The 21,836-nt window shown below is 41.1% G+C and overlaps 1 protein-coding gene across 4 annotated transcripts in view; it reads right to left on the minus strand.

Moving 5' to 3' along the window:
• Positions 1-21,836, minus strand: part of APP (amyloid beta precursor protein) — a 150,900-nt gene that overhangs the window by 76,533 nt on the left and 52,531 nt on the right. For all 4 annotated transcript variants that reach the window (XM_082220730.1, XM_082220732.1, XM_082220731.1 and 1 more), the window contains exon 3: positions 16,254-16,383. In XM_082220730.1, coding sequence (XP_082076856.1) covers positions 16,254-16,383 — 130 coding nt within the window. The remainder of the gene's footprint in view (positions 1-16,253; positions 16,384-21,836) is intronic.

Here is a 21,836-nt window from a genome sequence, read left to right on the forward strand (position 1 = left end):
CTGGGAGGGAGTACCACAGGGCAGGCGCCACTACCAAGAAGGCCCTCTGCCTGGTTCCCTGTAACCTCAATTCTCGCAGCAAGGGAACCGCCAAAAGGCCCTTGGAACTGGACCTCAGTGTCCGGGCTGGACGATGGGAGTGGAGACACATTTACTGTCTACTGCACGACAAGAAACACTTCAGTGCAAAAGTATGGCTCCCAGCTCCAGAGTGTGGTAAGAGTGATGCCCTCTCTTGAGCACTGCACTTTTAAATGGCCAAAAGAGATCCACATGCTTAACTATAACAATGCCAATATATCACCTGGGAAGAAATGTTTACTTTGCTTTGCGGTTGTAGAGATTATTCATTGATAAGCAGTATGATTTATTACCTGACAACTGCTGTCATTCTCTGGCAAGTTTGGAGTTTGTGAGCCATCTTAATTATCCAAGTGATAAATGGTGAAGAAACAGGCTTATAGAAAGTTTACATGAAGAGGAAGAGAAAACACTATCTACACGAGCATTTGAGGTTAGGCAGTAAGAACATGACATAACTGTAATCCACACCTCTTTATGCAGCGTTACGTACACCTGTTATTCATATTGTGTAGGATGCCACATTCTGATTTCAACTATATTCATTTCCACCTAGTCACACTGGCCTCATTTGATGCAATATTAACCTACCATTTAGAATTATCTGAACTCAGTTTTTCCTCCTCTCTGGCATGGTCACAAGATAAAATAAAAATAAAAATTCTTCCATTATTATCTGTCCTTTGACTTTTGTACACTCCAGAGGAGGAGATTAAAAGCATCAACTTCCTGTTTAAATTAACTATTATTTGTTCTTATGAAATTTGTTTTAAACCTTTTGGGTTTGGTCCTGACTTGTTCCAAGACATCATAGTTTAAACTAACCACTGTTTGGCCTGTCTGCAGTTCTTGGCATTGCATTTTTATATTCTTAGTCTCAATTCCGATTGCTTAAATATCTGCATGACAACTAACTTCTCCTTTAACTCGTTTGGAGCATAAGATACAGCAAGTTAGCATCTGATCTCCCAAACTCCTGATTTTGCATGCGGATGTGACACATGGGTGGCAGTCTAAAATAGTTTCATTTTTCATTTGTATCTAGCCAGCCTTGTGAAATTTTTACATGCAGCTTTCTATTCTGCCTGAATAAAAGTTGTGTTTAACCCAAAAGTCTTTGTATTCTTGCAGCCGTACCACAGCATCAACTGTTTATGCAGGGCATTTTGATTATTTTACAATCATCAGTGTGCTTCTATGTACTTCAGGTTGTGTTTGGATTGGAGTCCTAGTTATTGACAGCTGAATAAGATCAAAATTCATTTGTTTTGAAGTGTTGACTTGTAATGATAGGGAATTACATCAGAATCAACTTATTGATTTAGGTATAAAATAAGTGGTCTTGTGAAACCATTAACAAAAACGTTCTCTCTGCTAAGAGGCATTCCCATTTTCTATAAGTAGTCCTATGACTGCTAGCAATCAATGACTTCGTCAGGCCACTGTTTCTCAACAAAGGCCTGATTAAGAAATAAGGCTTAACTACGGTTTAACATTACAAGAAACAGCCTGGGGTTTATCAGCTCCTGCTTCTCTCATCTCTATCAGCTTGGCTGTGAGGAGTTCAGAAGCATTTCTCCCTAAAGCCGCTAGCATATTATGCTTTTCAGGGCTGACTATGCAATCTGTAATATGACAAGCTTCTCTTGTGGGCACATGCTGACAGAAATATATTTTACCATACTTTTCTGCCATTAGACAACAAATAAGCTAAAAGCAAATATATAATGTTTCAAGTAAACTAAAACAGCTTCAGAGGTTTTGTTACATTTTCCAAACACTCAAGCACAATTATTTTGTGCCCTGGGAACTGTAGTACTTTTATGTTCATACCAATCCCACTTTGAAGTTATTGATGACCTGTATATTTGAAGGAACATCTTCACCCCCATCTTTCCAGCCCGGACACTAAGATACAGCACCGAGGGCCTTCTGGCAGCTCCCTCACTGTGAGAAGTGAAGCTACAGGGAACCAGGTGGACGGTCTTCTCCGTAGTCGCGCCAGATGTCAAAGAGATAAGTAACTATACAACCTTTAGAAGACATCTGAAGGCAGTCCCGTACAGTGAAGTTTTTAATGTTTAATGTTTTATTACGTTTTTGTATATGCTGGAAGCTGCCCAGAGTGGCTGGAACAACGCAATCGGATGGGCGAGGTACAAATAATAAAATTGTTGTTGTTTCTGTTATTGCATGGACAACTGTGGTCAAGCTATCCAGGAATGGCTATAGCTGTCCTTATCACCCCTGGCTGGTAAAAGGCACTCTGGGCCACCAAGAATACTTGTTCTTCCAATGACAAGAGCTGGACCCAGAAGCACCCTTAGCTATGCGGAGAGAGTGTGACTCCCTGCCGCTCAGGCAGGCAGCTTACCAGCTACCTGGATACAACCACTCACCCACACAGCCTTCGTCTTGTCAAGATTGAGGCTCAGTTTTTCAGCCCTCATCGAGGACCTGCAATTCACTATTAAATTTCATACTGGTCTGCAAAGGTTTACATGAAAGTGCAATCTATAATAATTTTAATAAATAAAAATAAATGCATTGCCCGATTTATTAAACCAAATTCACTTCATAATTAAATCTGCACCTTAGGGTCATTCACACTGCCCAAATTTAGGCAACTTGTGGCTCTCTATATATTTTGGAGCTGGCTTTTGTTCTCCATGTAAGAGAATATTAAGGTTACCATAGTAAGCTACTTAAAACAATGGGATTGATATTAATTCTACATAGGTTATGAGCTCTATGGAAAGAACTGGGAAGCTGGCCAGAGAGTTAAGGAATACAGTCATACCTTGGGTTAAATATGCAGATGCTCAAAATGACATCACGCGCATGCGCGGAAGTGGCGAATCGCGACCCGCGCAGACGCGGGTTGTGTTCGCTTCAGGATGCGAACCGGGCTCCAGAACGGATCCTGTTCACATCCAGAGGTACCACTGTAACTCTGTGCTCTCCAGTTCACCACAGCTTGAACCAAAGAGTGGCCATTTTGAAGAGCGTTTGCTGGTTTTTATTGCATTTTTAAAAATAGGCTGGGACTCTTTCTGCTCTTTGCCCTGAAGCATGTAACTGAAAAGGAAGGATAAAGCAGCACTCCTTTCCCAAAGCAGAAGGAATCCCTCCACCTCCAAACATCTGGGTTTTTTTGTGGGAAGGATGTAACACTATTGGCATGGACTCGCCTGCAAGACTTTCTTTCAAAGGATACATGTGGTTGGAAGTATGCTTTTGACTCAGTGTTTATTTTAGAAGGCTCTCAGAGACAATATTAATGATATTAAAGGACATGTAGCCAGTCAACTGTAGATAATGTTGTCAGGCCCCATATACACCACTGGATCCATTTTAATGCATAATTCAACAATATACATTTCTCTCAAATTAGCTAAATTGACAAAAACATGAAACATAATTAAGATACACAGGAAAATATTATAAGCAGCCACATGGATCACTTAGCCATTTAAAACAGAAACAACTGAATGCTGTTTGCATATTGCTATATAGTCTCTGTGCAACTAAAGCAGAAATCTAAATGTATCCTATTCATAAAATAGACTCTTAGCACTGTTTAAAATGGCTGTGTTTTCTAGGTTGATCTTGCTTATTTAGACTAATCTAAACATTCAAGTTTTAAATATAGAAGAATTCAGCAAATGTTGCTGCTTTTCTGTCTGGTTACATCTTATTTATTTATATTTAACAAAATGTATAGACCACGTATTCAGCACAGAATAATAATTTCTAAGCAGCTTACATTAAATGGTATAAAATATTTATAAGGAAACACCAGTAAAATAAATAGACTTTATAGGAGGAAAGCTAACATAATAAAATTATCAAAATATATAAAACAAGCAGCGTTTAAAAACCAGTATACACAATAGAAATTACATGCCTAGGTAGGCTTGCAGAAACAGAAACCTTTTTAGCAGGCATCAAAAACAGAGCGGAGGTGGCTGCCGAATATTAATGAAAACACATTATTTTTCCAGGCACACTAAGTGTTATTCAAATCTTACTCATCATGCATATAAATATGGGGGATGTATTTGCTTAGGAAAAGCTTCCTTAACATGCTTCGTTATATTTGCAGATGCCCATCTAAAATTCCCCTGAAGTACTGTATCATTTTCTTGCTGCTTATTCAGGTTTTGAATAAAAACCATTTCCCAGTATTTTATTCCTTCATGGCTGGCGTTTCAAGTCTAGGTGTTTACGTGAAAAGGCCTGCCCTGAAACTTTGGATTAATGGGTGCAGCAAGAGAACCACATCACCATGGCTTCTGATAGTAAATCAATATGTAACACCCTAAACATTTATTTCCTGGAGCACCAAAATTCATAAATGGATATTATTAAATCTTGCAGAAAGTGTGCAAGCATTAAGTGTTTCTTCCATCAAGCAGCACAAGTCCTCTAAGCTTATGAAGACATTTCAGTCTTTCCCCAAGAGTTGTTTTGGTTGGCTCAGGAGACAAGTACCAACACAGTTGGAATCCTACCAGGCCAATGGGTGGAACGGCATCCCTAAAAAGACTAGACACAACCAGTAAAGAAACATATTTGTGTTTCTTTTTCATCAGAAGAACTGAAAGCATGCTATGACTCAAGCACAGATACACTATTTTAACCTGCACTTCCAAAACCGTAAGCTGTTGGCCCTTTGTTAACATTACATGATGGGAGGAGGCATTAAAAAATAGGTTATGGTATAGCTGAAAAGCCTCTGTGATAGAGGAACTGGGTTACTCAGCACCTCATATCGTTCCAAAGCAAGGTGACTGAAAACGTGTCCAATAAAAAAATGTTTCTCAAAGGAAACACAAATGCATAAACTGATTTTAATATCATATTTTTTATATTGCTGGAACCTACCCTGGAACATTGTGGTTTGTTTATGGACAACAAACAGGGTGGGAGGGGAGACAACAAATGACCATTTGTTTGAAACAATCTGCAGTTTCTTTACTCACCCTGCTTGTCCAACAAGCCATGGTTAAAACAAATGGTTTGCGTTATGTCCAAATGGGGCCTATGTCAACCACACCCACAATGCTACTGAGCAATGCAAAAATGAACAGAAAGGTGTGTGGGGCTGGATAAGAGATTGGTCTGTTGTATACGCACCTGAAAGCCTATTGGTCACCACAGAGCCATGTTTAAATAACAAAAGGAGTTTAAGGTATTTTGTAGCACTTTGAATGACTAATTATTATTTCAGGCTTTGGTGAAGAACAGTTTACTCGATTGGATCCTCAGTTTGTAAGCGTTTCTACATAGGTGTAGAAGGAATAAAAAGTTGCTGACTGTGGAAATGGTGAAGATGTGCAAAATTGTTTGTAACAATTCAATTAGAGCTTAAAGTGTATGCAAAGTCAGTGCAGCAACCATTCACAGCAGTAGTAGCTGAAGACAAATGTGTTAAGATTATAGTGCTAAGCAAATAACACCTATAGCAGACCAGGAAGCCACTGCACTTGCCTATCTTAGTTGAGACATCTGCATCTGGCTCACATACTGTAGCAAAAGTGTTATAATGGGAACACAGAACAACACATACAACATTTGCCTTGAGTAAGATGATTCTCTAGGGACACCGACAGAAACAATCCGAGATGCATATTGATGAAACTGAAGTATATAACAAAGCCTGAAAGTTCCTTCTACGAATGTCAATTCAACTAACTGCTCCGTCCATACCACCAGTAGAAAAACAATTACCTTTTAAGAACTATCCTAATCGTATTAATCCCATAAACAAAGAGTAGTATTTTAGAGCATCTTTTCCTTTAGTATTCCCAAAAGGTACTGTGTTAAAATGGAAGTCAGTGAGCTATGAAATTAGCACCTCGCTTGTGTTTTTGTTGCCTTTTATTCTGCTGCCTTAAAAAGGAAGCTTAATTCTTATACCCAGACATCAATATTATGTCAGCCTGAAATATACATGCATATTCCCAAAATGCATGCATATTATGCATAGAACATACCGTGCAATCTCAGGCAGAGCAGAAATTAACAGCTAAAGAACATGACTTATTTTTGAGGGATATATAATCACCTAGCTGTAGACCAGTGGTTCTCAAGAAACACTTTGGAAATCACAACTAGGATTGTCCTCAGTATCACTTGATGCTCTTGCTCTCATTCTGAAAAGATCCTTATCCATATTTTGCAAAGAAAAAAAATGATACTATATTATGCTATATACTGCACTGAAATGTTTAAATGTTTCTTTGATTGTTCTAGTATCTTCCCACCACACTTGCCATCCTCTCCTGCCACACCAGTGTGGTGTGCCACACCCTTTGAGAACCACTGCTGTAATCACTGTGATCCATGCCCCTGATAACAAAGGATTTCTCTCTTTTATACTGCTTCATTATAAAATAGATACTTGAAGAGGTACCTGCAACATGAAACTGTTTAGTGGTATTTTTTTAAAAAACCAATAGAAACAGGTCTAAAATTACACAGCCTAGCTCCAGTTGATGAGAATCATCACCTTACTAATCATCCAGACCATGTCACTAATCACATCTGCTCAACAACTGAAGAAGCAACCCTAGCATTTAGCAGCTGCTGCGGAATTGAACAGTTCATACTACATTCCCAAGGGGAGGGCTGGCGGAAACTGCATTCCCACTGAGCCTACGGAACCTTGAACAGGAAGATCAAGAAAGAGATAGGAACAAACAGCTGCTCAGCTCGCACTTAACATTCTTTGAAGCACTTGGAAATTCCTTCACCTAGTGCTTGGTGTTCCATAGTTTTGCATTGTTTCAAGCCCGTCTCTCACTATGCTGGGGCTGATGTAAGTTGCAGTTCAAAACATCTGGAAGGAATAGAGGTTGGTGAAGGCTTTAAGAACTGTATTTTGTACACACATTGAGGCCTTTCCTGGAACCTGTTACACAAGAAGTTCTACCCTTCTGTAAATGTAAACCATCCCAAACAAGAACTGTACACAGTATTTGCTCAAAGTCAAACTAACAAGGACCGCAATCTTCCACATGAACCTGTCTGACTGCTTAGATTCTACTGATGCCAATGGAAAGGTTTTTTTTTTAAAGTCTTGTAGTTGCAAATTGAGGGGGATCACAACTGAGAAAGGGTGAACCTCCCCTCTCTACAAACTGGGATCTGATGACAATCACTCCCCTCCCCAACACACATGAAATTAAAAGAAAACATGAGATGTAGCTACATGCTATGCATTAAGAGTAACATGTAGTTTGTCTGCTCTCTGGACTTTGCACAGGTTGCCCCTTCTATCTGCTTTTTGCTTAATTAGTTTTTGGCTTAGCGTTGTGTCCAACTGCAACCACCAGGTATACTATATTGTTATCCTGTTGACTCACAACACAATGACCAACACACAAATACTGCTTTACATTTTGAGGTTTGAATTTTTTGTGAGAAAGGAACTCTCTTGACATCAGTATTTTTTTGCAAAGGTAGTTGCTTACTCATAAAAAGGTTGATTTTGCAATTAATGTATATTTTGCAGTTAATGCAGAAACAAAACTGAACATTGAGATTTTGCAGCTCTGATACCACTTGCATAAATGATTCGTAACATGATTAATTGCATGTTACTTTGAAATAATTATCTTGTTCTCTACTTTTCTCTTGAAGCTCCAACCATGCCACCAATATTGAGATGGACTGGAAATTTAACAAACCATCTACTCCATTTTCTCCATTCTGATGTTACACCATTTCCTTTTTCCACACTAAACCAGTGATGGGCTACGTGGCCCTTCAGCTGTAGCTGAAATCTAGCAATCTGGATCTTGCAATTTTTTCCAGGTCTATCTTGTTAACATAATTATTATATTATCCCACTTTATAGATTCCCAGTAAGAAATGCTAACACTGCACAAGCCTAAAAAGAAATATTACTGGTCATATAGCTCGGTTTCGTGCAAACAACTGCGCAATTTAACAAATAGTTCTCTCACAAGCTCTAGTTCCTGTTCCATCTCTATTCTGACTGGCTCTATAACCCAGATACAATGATTGACACCCCAACCAGCCATGACACTAGGAATATACACTTTCTGTAGAAGCACACCTGCCACCACTGCAAAAACATACCCTAGAACCTGTGCTGAGAATGTTACATGTGGATGAATGAAAAAAGAAGTGTTATTGTATGCTTGACCTTCAAACGTTAACATATCCATCTTGTAAAAATATTGCACATTTTCACGTCAACCAAGTGCTGTAACCTTCCCTGGGGAGATGTTCTGAGCTAAGCGATCATATCAGCTGAAAGCTGGCAGGTGCCATCATTGTGCTGCTTTATGGAAATCTACTAAGAATTGCCAGATTCCAAAATGTGTCATTTCACATAATGCAGTCCTGCACAAAACCATTCCATTAGTTCTCCGCTCTTTTTTCTCTCTCCAAGTGTTTCAACAACAAGAGCTGCTAAGCATAAAACATTAGCTATTTCTATTGCTACTCTAGCAAGGCACAAAGAGCCATCTGAGAAATCTTTTGTCATAATGAAAATGGAACGGACGGTTTCAAATATTTGATCGTAATCCTAACTTGTGACGAGGAAGAGCTAAATTCCTGCAAATCGACATTAATGAACTGGTGCTTGCAGGCTGAATGTGTCAACTTTTGAAGGTCAAGAGCACAAACAGCCAGGCTTTCTATAAAACTGAAAAAGGGAAAGCAAGTAATACAGAAAAAATGGTGTCCAAAATTTCACATTGTGTTTAAATGCACAGTTTGCACTTGCATCTTTTTAAAACAGGAGCCATTAACTTTTTTTTTGGGGGGGTAGTATGGGGTTAATGCCTTTGACACTATGATCCTGATTTTTAAAAAATGCCTCCTCCAATTGGCTGGGAAGGAGGTGTTAACTGGGGCCAACAACAGTTTCTCTTTTCGCACAAGGATATGATGGGACAATTTTCATTAGGTTGGAAAGTTCAGCCTTTTCTCCAGCCCTACCACAGTCCCAATTATCACCACCTTGCTCCACATGGTTGCTGCTGTTCTTCTTAAGGTGCAACTATAAGCCATGCATTTAATGTAATGGGAGGGATTCAATATCACGCTAAGTTAAAGCCCCTTAGCAGTGTGCCGGTTGCACAAGAGACATAGCTGTCAACTTACAGATTGGAAAATAAGGGACAGCAGCCTCGAAAATAAGGGATCAGCAGCCAAAATAAGGGATTTTGGCTTAGCTTATACAGAAATCTGCCACTCATGGAGCCATGCTGCTTTTGCTGCGACTGACTGTGTTTTGCAGGGGGTTGGACTAGATGATCCTAAGGGTCTACAACTCCAACCAAAGAAGAGTGGCAGACAAAACTGATGAACGATGTTGAGATGGCAAAGCTTACAGGCAGAATTAGAATCCAGGAAGAGGACCTCTTTAATAAAGAATGGGGAAAGTTTATAATTTATTTGAAAAGCTATTGTAAAGAGTTACATACATTGGTAGGATTGACAGAAAACTTGTAGTAAAAATTGGAACTATGGATGGACAAATGATTTATAAAAATAGAGTTAAGAAAGGGATGCAGAAGGGGAAATCACTACATTAAGATGCTGCACGGGTTGGAGGGTATGCTAAACAGCATGTCAGGGCTGCCGTCGGCCTGGCGCGAGGAGTTCCATTGGCCCTTCCCCGCCCGAGAGAGAGGGAGGGAGAGAGACTCTCGCCCACGCCGCCCGTGGGCCCGGCATGAGGCGGTTGCAGCGCCGTGGCAGCCGCTGAAGCACTGCCCTTCTGCATCCCTCCCCATCCCCTCCTCTTCTTCCTCCCTCAGGACACCTCCTCAGCCGCCGCTGCCGTCTCCAGCTTCCCCTGGCAGCACGGCGGAAGATAGGGGCTGCCTGCCCACCCGCCGCCACCCGTCTCCTCATGATGCGCCCCTGAGGGGGAAAAGGGAGAGACGGAGATGCGGCAGCTCCTGCACGCTCTCTCTCTCGAGGCAGAGGACCCTGAGCCGCTGCTTTCCTCCCGAGCCGGGTGACCATGAAACCCGGGAAATTTAAGGGACATCATCAATCTGGGACAGCAGCGGGAAACGGCGCTGGGATAAGAGAGTTTCCCGCCAAATAAGGGATGGTTGGCAGCTATGACAAGAGAAGGAACAGGAAGCCAGCGTGGTTTCCGTGACTAGTTGCACAACAGGTATGTTGCAACCATGATACAACCTGTTCCACAGCCAGCTTCTGCTAGCACAACTGTTGCACTGGATTTCAGCCTGCACACCCATTACTCTTACTCTAGTGCAACAGTTCTTGCATTAGCAGTCATAGAACCGAGAATCTGGGCCTAAGAAGTTTCATCTTAAATTCCATTGAGCCTAAGTGTACAGTTTAGAGGCACTTTTATATTAAAGCCCCACTGATATGAATGAGACAAAAAGAACACCTATTATAGGTGCTGCATTTGGAAACATGACAAGAAGGCTGCCAATCTAGCTTTCTTCCTTTCTATCTTCAGCAAGAGTTTTGACAAAGCCATCTGCTGGTGTGCATGTTACATCGTACCAGACAGTGAAAGGGCCATACCAGATGCAGTTTGTCTGAAAGGACCATCTGGTCAGAGAATCTGAAACACTGAAAAGACAGAAACTTGTAGACCTCCATCTTGTCAATAGCTGAGGAAAAGTGATTATGAACCTTCTGGGTCATTCCTGTAGGCCCCCTGCCATGGTTTGGCTAATGCTGCCCACCTCTCTGGCATGTCCCCACTGCCATAATCTCATTGGACCAGCGCTGTGTCCACTACCAATACTAGGTTATCCCATAACTTAAATGCAGTTCTGTTGACCATGCCAAGACTTAATGCATTCTTTATTTAAAAGCAAAATGGAGCTCTGTAAGGCTTGTCTCTCTCAATCACACAGGCTAAGTGGAGACAGAACCAATTTATGAGAGCACGATAAGCTAAATCCACAGTGACATTAAAATTCTGAGACACAATTAGTTAATCTTGTCTCATCGATCAGGCAGTAGATAGGAAAGCTACTATCCGGATGTATGGCTCTTCAGAGGGAAAGCTCATTTGAAAGGAGAGAGGCGACTCCAACTAAGGAGAAAATCCAATGATTGCATCAAGAAACAAGCTAGCAATAGCCACATCTGAGTTGCATGGACAACCCTTAAATGGAATATCCTTAATGTGGATTTTTGTTTTGTTTACACCTGTGCTTTTTTATGCCCAGAGCACATATTAAAGTTGATGCCCATTTTTAGGTTTTTGATCCCAGGTAAATTTACTTGGAAGGCTGGCGGTTCCATTTCAATCAATGGGATCTTTACATGTAAATATTACAAGGTCCTCCAGCAAAGCTACAGAAATGCTTCCATACTTGGCATTACACTTCATTTGTCCCAATTAGGAAATTAACATTTCAAAACATTACAACACAGGCACGTTAATGCTTAGTAGGTGATTTGAACTTCAAAGGTGAATATGTGTATGCAAATGTTTTCCTAAGCTACTCATTAATGACCATTCTCACACTGATACTACATGTGAGGACTAGCCCCAGCCATACCCCTGTGTAATAAAGGAGATGGCAGCAACAACCATTCTGAAACTTGGATATTGAATGAAAAGATTAATGGGGTAACCTTTAGAGAGTATCTAGCGTAGAGCTAGTTCTGTCTTTGAATCAGAGGAAAGTGAAATACATTCATCATGTGAAATGACCTGACATTTTACAGTACTAGCAATTTTGACAACATTGCCGCTTGTATGAATGGCATATTTTAAAACCATAACTGATTTTATCTATAAATAAGGGAAGAAAGAGAAATAATCTCTCACCTTTTAGCTGCAGCTAAAGCTAAATATTGGAAACAAAAAACAAGATACCGCAAGTAACTATTTCTTACTAAACGATTGGGATCCTACTAGTGCAGTTTCTAAATTCATTATTCAATTTAGAGAAGTATCTACAAGAGATTTAGGCTCCAAGATTACACCCATGTACCTGGGAGTAATTCAATATGGTCTGACTGTGATGTCAGGTTCATGAGGAAGATACTATTCTTTGAAAGAAAATTACAAGAAAGAAGATTACAAGTGAGATCAAAGGTTATGCTAGTTGATGCAATGGGATTTTCCTTTCTGCCTGTAATTCCACCTTCCCTCCAAATCTGCTTGAGGGCTCCCCAAATTTCCATTGCAGAGTGTCTGGGGGAGAGAAGGGAGGGAAAATCCCATTGTTGAAGTGTCTGTTGCACAAACAGAACACAATTACTGCATGCTACCCATTCTATTATATCAGGAAAGTCTTGTTAGACAAGACTATTGTAACACTGTGTCGAATTCAACTTAACAGTTGCATTACCACCCAGCACAATGGGACTTCCCCACCCCCACTACCACCCTCCCAAATTGGCTTGGGGAGGGGGGAGAGGTTCAGGAGAACCCCCAGAACAATGTGCAGGCGCAAGAGGGAGGATGTTGAAGGGACAGAACTGACAGAACAATTGTAATAACATGACATGGAATTCTACCCACTGCTTCCAGGTGTAAAACAACGCAAAACTGGCATTTCTCTTCACTGATATACGTGTGCTCGTTTCAACAGACAGCTCTGAAGGTAAACCTGGAAAGAAGCTGGAAATGCCGCACTGCATTGTGAGTTGTCACTCACAATATATTAAGTTACATAGTACTGACACAATCAGAAGATAAGAGGACAGGAGCCCTAAGCTACATGAAGATGTTGGAGGTGTAAACTCCATTGTTTCAAGATGACCAGGACACTGAGAAAGGCTGCTTCTCAGTGCATTTGCTCATTCTGGGGAGGTAACCTTTTCACTGAACCCACACGGAGCCCAGTTCCACGAACCTCCCCATAGAATTTCAGAAAACAAACTGTAACTCCTGCCCTTTCTCTGACCAAAGAAAAAAGAAAAAGAAAAAAAGCAAACCTAGCATAGAGATTCACCCTAGAAAGAGATACTATATTTCCATTCAATTGTCTTTGATGTGTTAGTCACACAGTTGTTCTTCCTGTGTCAAGGAGTGTTACGATTTCTCATGGCATACAAACTACAATATTGACTGGCTGGGGAAATAAAATCCTCCCACAAGCTCACATATCCATTCCTATAGATTGTGTTAGTGGAATGCATCCATTTGGGTGCTGCAGGACCATATTGACCAATGCCTGTGACATCACTGCCAGTAAGAAACAGTTCCCCACGATGATGTTTTGTTATTTCTGATAATACTGTGTAAGTTTTATGTTCCCCACTATGGAAAGGGCATATCCAGGTGGATTCTGCATACATAGAAAAAACGCTGTGAAAATGCTTTTTTAAAAAAAAAAGTTTTGAAAAATACATTGAATTTGGCATAGCTTACAGTTGCCATCTAGTGTCGCATTTGTACAACACATTCAAAACGTTTTATTTGCAGCTGTATAGCTGAGTCCCCAGTCTGAACACACACTAATCACAATCATATACTCAGATAAACACATGCCAGAAAGGTTAGCCCCTCTTGCAATAATATTCTACCATTTCTTCAATTTTTATTGCCACTTTGCAACAAAACTATTATTGTCACACACATATCACACCATGACATTCCACTTTAGTTTAATCAGTTGCACCAATCGTGTTACAGTACAAGGAAAGGTGATCAAATTCAGTCACCAGTTTTGGTGATAGGGAGATAGTGCAAGTTTTGTGCTTGTGATTTTTTTTAGAGTCAAGAATAGTATAGTTATCGCTTACAGTTTATTTATATGCACGATTTATTTTAAGCTGCTTTGAGGGGGAAATGGCAGAATGCTCTAAACAAATAAATCCTCAGCCTAATGCATTCTGTGGAGGTAGGATATAGAGCTAAAATGACCCGAAAGACTATTGAGAGTTAAGTCTGAAATGTGACTGAGGAATGCCTTTACAAAAACAGGAATGCCACAAGGCAACTGGTCCAGAAAAGGAAGACACCAGGAACACTTGAGAACTAACATGGTTAGGGTTTTCTTTTATAATCACAGCTAGGTTATAACCTCTGTAGACTAAAAATAAAAGGAAAGCTGGAATTAAGGCAAATATACAAACCTCAAAATGCATATATGACATACACGCAATCCAGCCAGAGTTTAACACCTTTAAGGCCCACTGATATCTATGTAAAAAGTTAAGCAAAAGTTTAAATTGTTCCTACCTGAAACTGAAACTAACTAGAAATGCTTGATTCTGCCTCAATCCTTCTCCAGATTAACTGCACAGGGAGGTAGTGAGAACATTGTGTCTCAAGGATTTTCTTGCTGGTTTGTTTAGGAGTAAATACCACTAATAAAAGACAAAAGTGGAAAGGACCTAACAGAAGCAGAAGACATCAAGAAGAGGTGGCAAGAATACACAGAGGAACTATACCAGAAAGAAATGGATGTCTCATATACCCCAGGTAGTGTGGTTGTTGACCTTGAGCCAGACATCCTGGAGAGTGAAGTCAAATGGGCCTTAGAAAGCACTGCTAATAACAAGGCCAGTGGAAGTGATGATATTCCAGCTGAACTATTTAAAATTTTAAAAGATGATGCTGTTAAGGTGCTACACTCAATATGCCAGCAAATTTGGAAAACCCAGCAGTGGCCAGAGGATTGGAGAAGATCAGTCTACATCCCAATCCTCAAGAAGGGCAGTGTCAAAGAATGCTCTAACTACCGCACAATTGCACTCATTTCACACGCTAGCAAGGTTATGTTTAAAATTCTACAAGGCAGGCTTAAGCAGTATGTAGATCGAGAACTCCCAGAAGTGCAAGCTGGATTTCGAAGGGGCAGAGGAACCAGAGACCAAATTGCAAACATGCGCTGGATTATGGAGAAAGCTAGAGAGTTCCAGAAAGACATCTACTTCTGCTTCATTGACTATGCAAAAGCCTTTGACTGTGTCGACCACAGCAAACTATGGCAAGTTCTTAAAGAAATGGGAGTGCCTGATCACCTCATCTATCTCCTGAGAAATCTCTATGTGGGACAAGAAGCTACGGTTAGAACTGGATATGGAACAAGTGATTGGTTCAAAATTGGGAAAGGAGTACGGCAAGGCTGTATATTGTCTCCCTGCTTATTTAACTTATATGCAGAATTCATCATGCGAAAGGCTGGGCTGGATGAATCCCAAGCCGGAATTAAGATTGCCGGAAGAAATATCAACAACCTCAGATATGCAGATGACACAACCTTGATGGCAGAAAGTGAGGAGAAATTAAAGAACCTTTTAATGAGGGTAAAAGAGGAGAGCACAAAATATGGTCTGAAGCTCAACATCAAAAAAATGAAGATCATGGCCACTGGGCCCATCACCTCCTGGCAAATAGAAGGGGAAGAAATGGAGGCAGTGAGAGATTTTACTTTCTTGGGCTCCATGATCACTGCAGATGGTGACAGCAGTCACGAAATTAAAAGACGCCTGCTCCTTAGGAGAAAGGCGATAGCAAATCTAGACAGCATCTTAAAAAGCAGAGACATCACCTTGCCAACAAAGGTCCTTATAGTTAAAGCCATGGTTTCCCCAGTAGTGATGTATGGAAGTGAGAGCTGGACCATAAAGAAGGCTGATCGCCAAAGAATTGATGCTTTTGAATAATGGTGCTGGAGGAGACTCTTGAGAGTCCCATGGACTGCAAGAAGATCAAACGCATCCATTCTTAAGGAAATCAGCCCTGAGTGCTCACTGGAAGGACAGATCATGAAGCTGAGGCTCCAGTACTTTGGCCACCTCATGAGAAGAGAAGACTCCCTGGAAAAGACCCTGATGTTGGGAAAGATTGAGGGCACAAGGAGAAGGGGACGACAGAGGACAAGATGGTTGGACAGTGTTCTCGAAGCCACAAACATGAGTCTGACCAAACTGCGGGAGGTAGTGGAAAACAGGAGTGCCTGGCGTGCTCTGGTCCATGGGGTCACGAAGAGTCAGACACGACTAAACGACTAAACAACAACAACAAAATATCACTAGTCTACATACTATGCAATTTAATTATTACTTTTCCAAATTGAACACTTAAAAGAATAAAAAATCCCTGGTGTTATTACATAAACTATAGCTTGCTCAGTGGAAAAGCAGGACAGGGGAGTGTTTGTGGAGAAGGATATATGCAGTTAAACCTCATAGAATATATTCACGAAGTATTTGACAATACTCACCTAAGCACCTATATGGAACTACAATGTGAGGGTGACTTCTGCATTGTTTCCATCCCCGCTTGCACCAATTCTGGATTGTTACAGGTTGATTGGCTTCAACAACATTGGTAATTTGCAGTTCAGGGTAAACCTATTAATCAAAATGCAAAGAGCACAGTTAATTGAAATAGAGACACATTATTATTATTATTATTATTATTATTATTATTATTATTATCATCATCATCATCATCATTATTTACAGGGATGCATATTTATTTAGAATAGAATGCTGAAAAACATTTCCTAACTTAGTTCCTCAGTGCAAACACTGCCTAAAATTTTGGAACCTCTTTTTCTTGATTATTTTCAAAGGACGATTAGATAAAAATTCATGCAGGAGTCACTGAATGCAGGAAATGAATGAATAAATGCGTATTTGGGGCTGGAGGTGGCATAGTTTTGTTTTGTTAACATATTTTTATTAAAAATTCCTTGGCTTACAGAAGCATATGTGCAACGTCTCTTTTTCAAGTTACATTTTCAACAGATCAATTTCATTTGTTGAGACATTAGTGTTACATTAAGAAGAAAAGGGGGAAAGAGGTGGAGGGGGGCATTATTACTGAGGTTTGTGAAAACTTATTAACATTCTAGTACACACCAGCCTATCCACAGTGCATTTTGCAAGCAGGAAGTTGTGGAGCTATGTCTGCATGGGCGATTTTCCTGTACTTGTTTCTAAACACAGGGGCAGTCATTTTATTGAATTTACATACAATTTACATGCAACAAAGAAAATAATCATATACCTCCTCAATGAAATGCTAATTTATGGCTAAATAAATTTTGTCCCCAGATTTAGATATCTAATTCCTTGTACCATCTTGTTGTAATGACCATGTCCATACATTAATGATACTGATTTCTTGTAGTTTTCTGTAAGAATGATCCATTATGTTTACAGCTTGTGCGTTCATAAAAGTCCAATAAATATATTTCCAAAACCACAAAGGCAGTCAGTCGGGTTTCACATATCCAAGGAAAGCAATGTTATTCACAGCATCATCAATTCATCTCCCCCCCCCAATCAAAATTATTAACCAGCGTAATAAATCTCTTCCTTTCTTCATCCCATGTTTTGGTTTAATAACTACAAAAATAAGAAACTCTCCAGTGGGACTAGCAAACAAAAAGGCAGGAGCCATGTGGATGCAGTAGGGTCACATAGGAGGAACCAACATGAGCATCAGAAGTCAGGCTGGGAGCCCAACCTCCATATGCATATCCAAGATATTTATTCTGTGAACCGCCCTGAGAACTCTGGGTATAGGGCAGTATATAAATTCAATAAACAACAACAACAGTGGACCACCATATCAAATCCCAAAGAACTGGGCTGCAGGAATGGCTTATCAAGTGGTTGGTTACAAACACATCATAATTAATCACCACTCAATAAAGAGTAGTATGCCCTCACCTACTGTGGTATAGGCACTGGATCGAAGGTGCACTTTGATGATAGAGATTACATACTGTCCATCTGTTTCAGAGGCCAAGGAATGGTTTTAAAGGACTAGCAATCTATACAAAATACTTCAGGGGGGAAATGTTTCCCCTGATTTTGTGCACAAAATGAACAGGTTTTGTTAGAAGGAAGATTACCGGGAACAATAATTTTTTTAAAAGATTTTCTTACCAAAAATTTGAAGAATGTTTGGAAGATTCAGCTAGTGAAAAATACAGCATGCCAGCTGTTGACAGAAGTGAATTATGGAGCCTGAATTTGCTTCTTTGTAGTGTTTCCAGCACAATTCAAGTAGCTGCTATTAATCTGTGAAGCCCTAAATTGCTTAGACTCCACACACCTTCCGTGTACTTAATTTCTGAAATGGGAAATGCCCAATTCTAATTTTTCAGCATATGCTTTATTATAGTTCCTTCTCCTATTACTCATTTCCCATACACAACAATGTATCATCAATCACACAGACGCACCTACTTTAAGCTGCAGTAAAATATATGCATTCTGCCATTTTTATTTGCACGGCTTGGGGAGGAGGGGGTTGCCCAAGATCTCATAAAGAACCAGCGTTATGTGCTTAAATGTATTTTCCACTCTGTATACATATAGCTGACTTTGGCTATTAGAATTAAATTTCCCTCCCCACATGTCACCTTTTACCACTGACTGATGTAGAAAAACAAAGATGACTCCATGTTGCAGATTGAACAAAACAGATGAAGGGAATATATTCGATTTCCCTGTAAATCACAGGTCTATCTGCTGTATGCTGTTGGAGTAGCCTTCTCTCACTATCCACTGAATAAACATTTATGGGATGGAGAGCAGATTCTAATTCTAATCCAAACTTCTTGTGTAGCATGGAAATAGAAAATCTATGGCACAGATTCACAGGGTAAATCATTCAATATATTATAACTAAGGCAGGGTTAAACTCCCCACAGAAGAAGTGGTGGTTGTTTTTAATGTGTGTGTGTGTGTGTGTGTGTGTGTGCGTGTGTGTGTGTGTGTGTTTGCACACACTCCACAACTCTAAAATCTAGCTTGGGTAGCTAGTCAAGCAAGTCAATTATTCCACAGCAGCAGGATCATTTTGTATATTTCAGATACAACTCATCTCCCAGATGTTAAAACAGCTGTTGTGATTTCGAAAAAGATAAAATTCTCTCTGAGGTGCAATCTCTTAAGAGAAGCATAGGGGCTGCATTTTCCTACAGCAGACAGTAAAGTGCTTGAAAGATTACTACTCCGTTAAGAAATCCCTGTAGACTACTGATGCACTGCTTGGTTCTAGCATTCACCATTTAAACTAGCATGAATCAGAAGTCTGTATGATGTAATATTTCTGAAACACATGATGTCATGGCAGCACTTAAAAAATAATCCTGTTTACAAATAGCAAGGCCCATCATGAGAAGGTTTATCTGCCAGTTTTAAAAGCTGTGTAATAACACTAAGGAAACAAGAGTGCATATTCCAGAAGATCTTAAACCTAGGTGAGAGAAGGCTGTGAGCACACAGATTCCCTCCATCTTGCATGAAAATTCCCCTGTTATCCTCAATTCCTAACCATGGTTATGCTGGCACCAGTATTAAAGACAACAGATGAGAGGCAGGTAGAATGCATGAGGAGGAGGAAATGGGATATGACTCTGAGGCTCATTTCCTCCAACACAAATAATTCTAAATTAATGAATTAAAATAGAACCTGAGCCAAGATGACCATAACTGGCAAAATCAGAGGTCAACATGACTGGAAGTAAACCTTACCTATGTCACCCACAGTATATATTCTTTGCCTTGTGCTGGCAAGCAAGATTATTCCTGCATCTTACATGGATCATTTGATGCAGCCGCTACACCAGGGATGGGGAACAGGACTTCCCACCTGTCAATCCCCTAACATTGCAATGACACCCATCCTAAGGAACAGCCAGAAGCAATTTAATGCTCCCCTTGGCAGACGAGGTTGCCACCTGCCCCACACTCAATGTCACACAGGTGGGCATGGTTTGGGGAAAATGGCCTCATGGGTGAAATTAGGACCTAATTAGGAAGTAGGTTCTCCATCCCTGAGCTACATATGACTATATAGAAGGCTCTCTTCACATGTATTGAAAAGTAGCAGTTCAATGAATAAAGGTCTCTTCCAGCCAGCCACCCTTGAGGTTCTTAGGACAACAGCATCTCCTACAGAAAGCAACTGAACATTCTACTCCATCATGTCTATCTTGTGAGTGTGGAACAGGCTTAATTTTCTGCCTGTACTACCTTCTTGTCTTATTACGTGACCAAAGTATTTTATCAAGGTCATTTAAAAAAAAAAACAATCTTTTCTTTATTAACTTAACATTTTTGGCCCACACAGTCTCCCATCACCTGATGCATACTGAGATCATACTGTCCTGCCATCTCTGTAGGCACAACCATCTTATTTCACTCTATTAAAGCAAGTGAAGACAGTGCTTCCTCATCTTCCATCTTGACTTAAGCACAGAATGTCAAGTGGCAGACATTTAACATATATCCCTTATTTAGTGCTGAAAGTCCACCCCTCATCTAGCTTAAAATGGCTGTATGATGGGTTCTTCACTATGTATTACAACAATGCCACCCACAAATATCCTTGGCAGACACAGAAGCTATCCAAGCAACAAAAGGGATCAGTGCGGTAAGCAACACTGTTTAACAGAAGTGGAATGACAGCGTCACAACAGAGATATTTTTCTCATGAGTCACCACATCACAGCCACAACATGTTGAATATGAATAGGGCTGGGCGATACTAGGTTTCCAACATCGCGGTATATCACCAGCCAAACAGTTTGGCGATATCCTGCGATGTTGAAAAGAGCGGAATTGGCCCCAGCCTGTGAGGCCCTGGGTGAGACTGCTTCAGCTCTCATCACACAGGAGCTGAGGTGTTTCCACCCCAGTGCCTTGCAGGTGAGGGGTGCGAAGGCTCCCACCTTCTAGCTGAACTAGCCCTCCACTCCTCAAGATGGAGGCAGCCCTGTGACGGAGCCTGACCGGCTCTGTTTGCAAGGCTCCTTTCGCCAGCAAGGTATGAGGATGGACAAGCGGCCTCCTTTTCTTGGGAGAGAGGCCGCTTGCTCTCCCTCGCATGCCCAAAGATGGAGGTAGTACCGTGACGGAACCTGACAGGTTCCGGAGTCAGGGCTCCCTTTGCCTTCGCTGGCACAGTCCTCTCGGCCAGGGAGCACAAAGACACCTCCCCGCAAGACTCTCCCCGCTGAGCCTCCTGCTCCCCAGCTGAGGGAGCACAAATCCTTCTCCTGCTTGCATGCTGTCAGGAGGATTGGGGCTTCTCAGCTGGGGAGCACGAAGCCCTCCCCTCTGCTGAGGGAGCCCGGATCCAGATCCTGCTCGGATGCAAGCGGGAGAAGGATTGAAGCTTCCTCAGCCAAGAGCGGTTACAATTGAACGGAGCCCCCACCCTGCCGCTCGTTCATGCAAGCGGGTGGAGGGTTGGGGGCTCCATAAAACTGCTTAGCTGAGACGAGCCAAGCACTTTAAAGAGAAGGAGAGAGGAAAAAGCTGTATCGGCACCTGGCCGACGCAGCTTGATTCTCCCTCTGCATGAGGGGCAGACAGCAATGGCGGTTTCACTCAGCAGTATATTGCTGGTGAAAATGCAGTGGCTCTGAGTCCCTCTGCCCCCAGCTGCAGTTTGTTTTCCCCTCACTGCACTGGGGGGACTCAGGAGCAGTGGCAGTTTCACTAGCAATGAATGAAATCACCATTGCGATCTGCCCCTCATACCAGTCCTGGGTGATATATCAATACATCACCCAGGCCTAAATATGAGTGGCGATCATAGCTTCATGGGTAATTTTTGAGGGGCCACATGTCAGCGGTGAGCAGGCCCAAAGCTACTCAACCTCACCTCCATTCACCCTCATACACCCATGCCACTTTCACATATACAACCACACACACTGGCATGGCCTTTAAAAAACTCTGTGTTCTTTCAGGATGTTCTTAGTCCCTTATGCATTTCCCCCACCTCAAACTCGGGCCTTTTCTCCTGGGAAAGAGTGATAAAAATGGTAGTGGAG

This window comes from Podarcis vaucheri (genome assembly GCF_965113315.1).
Source record: "Podarcis vaucheri genome assembly, chromosome: 4".
In the NCBI taxonomy this organism is placed as follows: Eukaryota; Metazoa; Chordata; class Lepidosauria; order Squamata; family Lacertidae; genus Podarcis; species Podarcis vaucheri.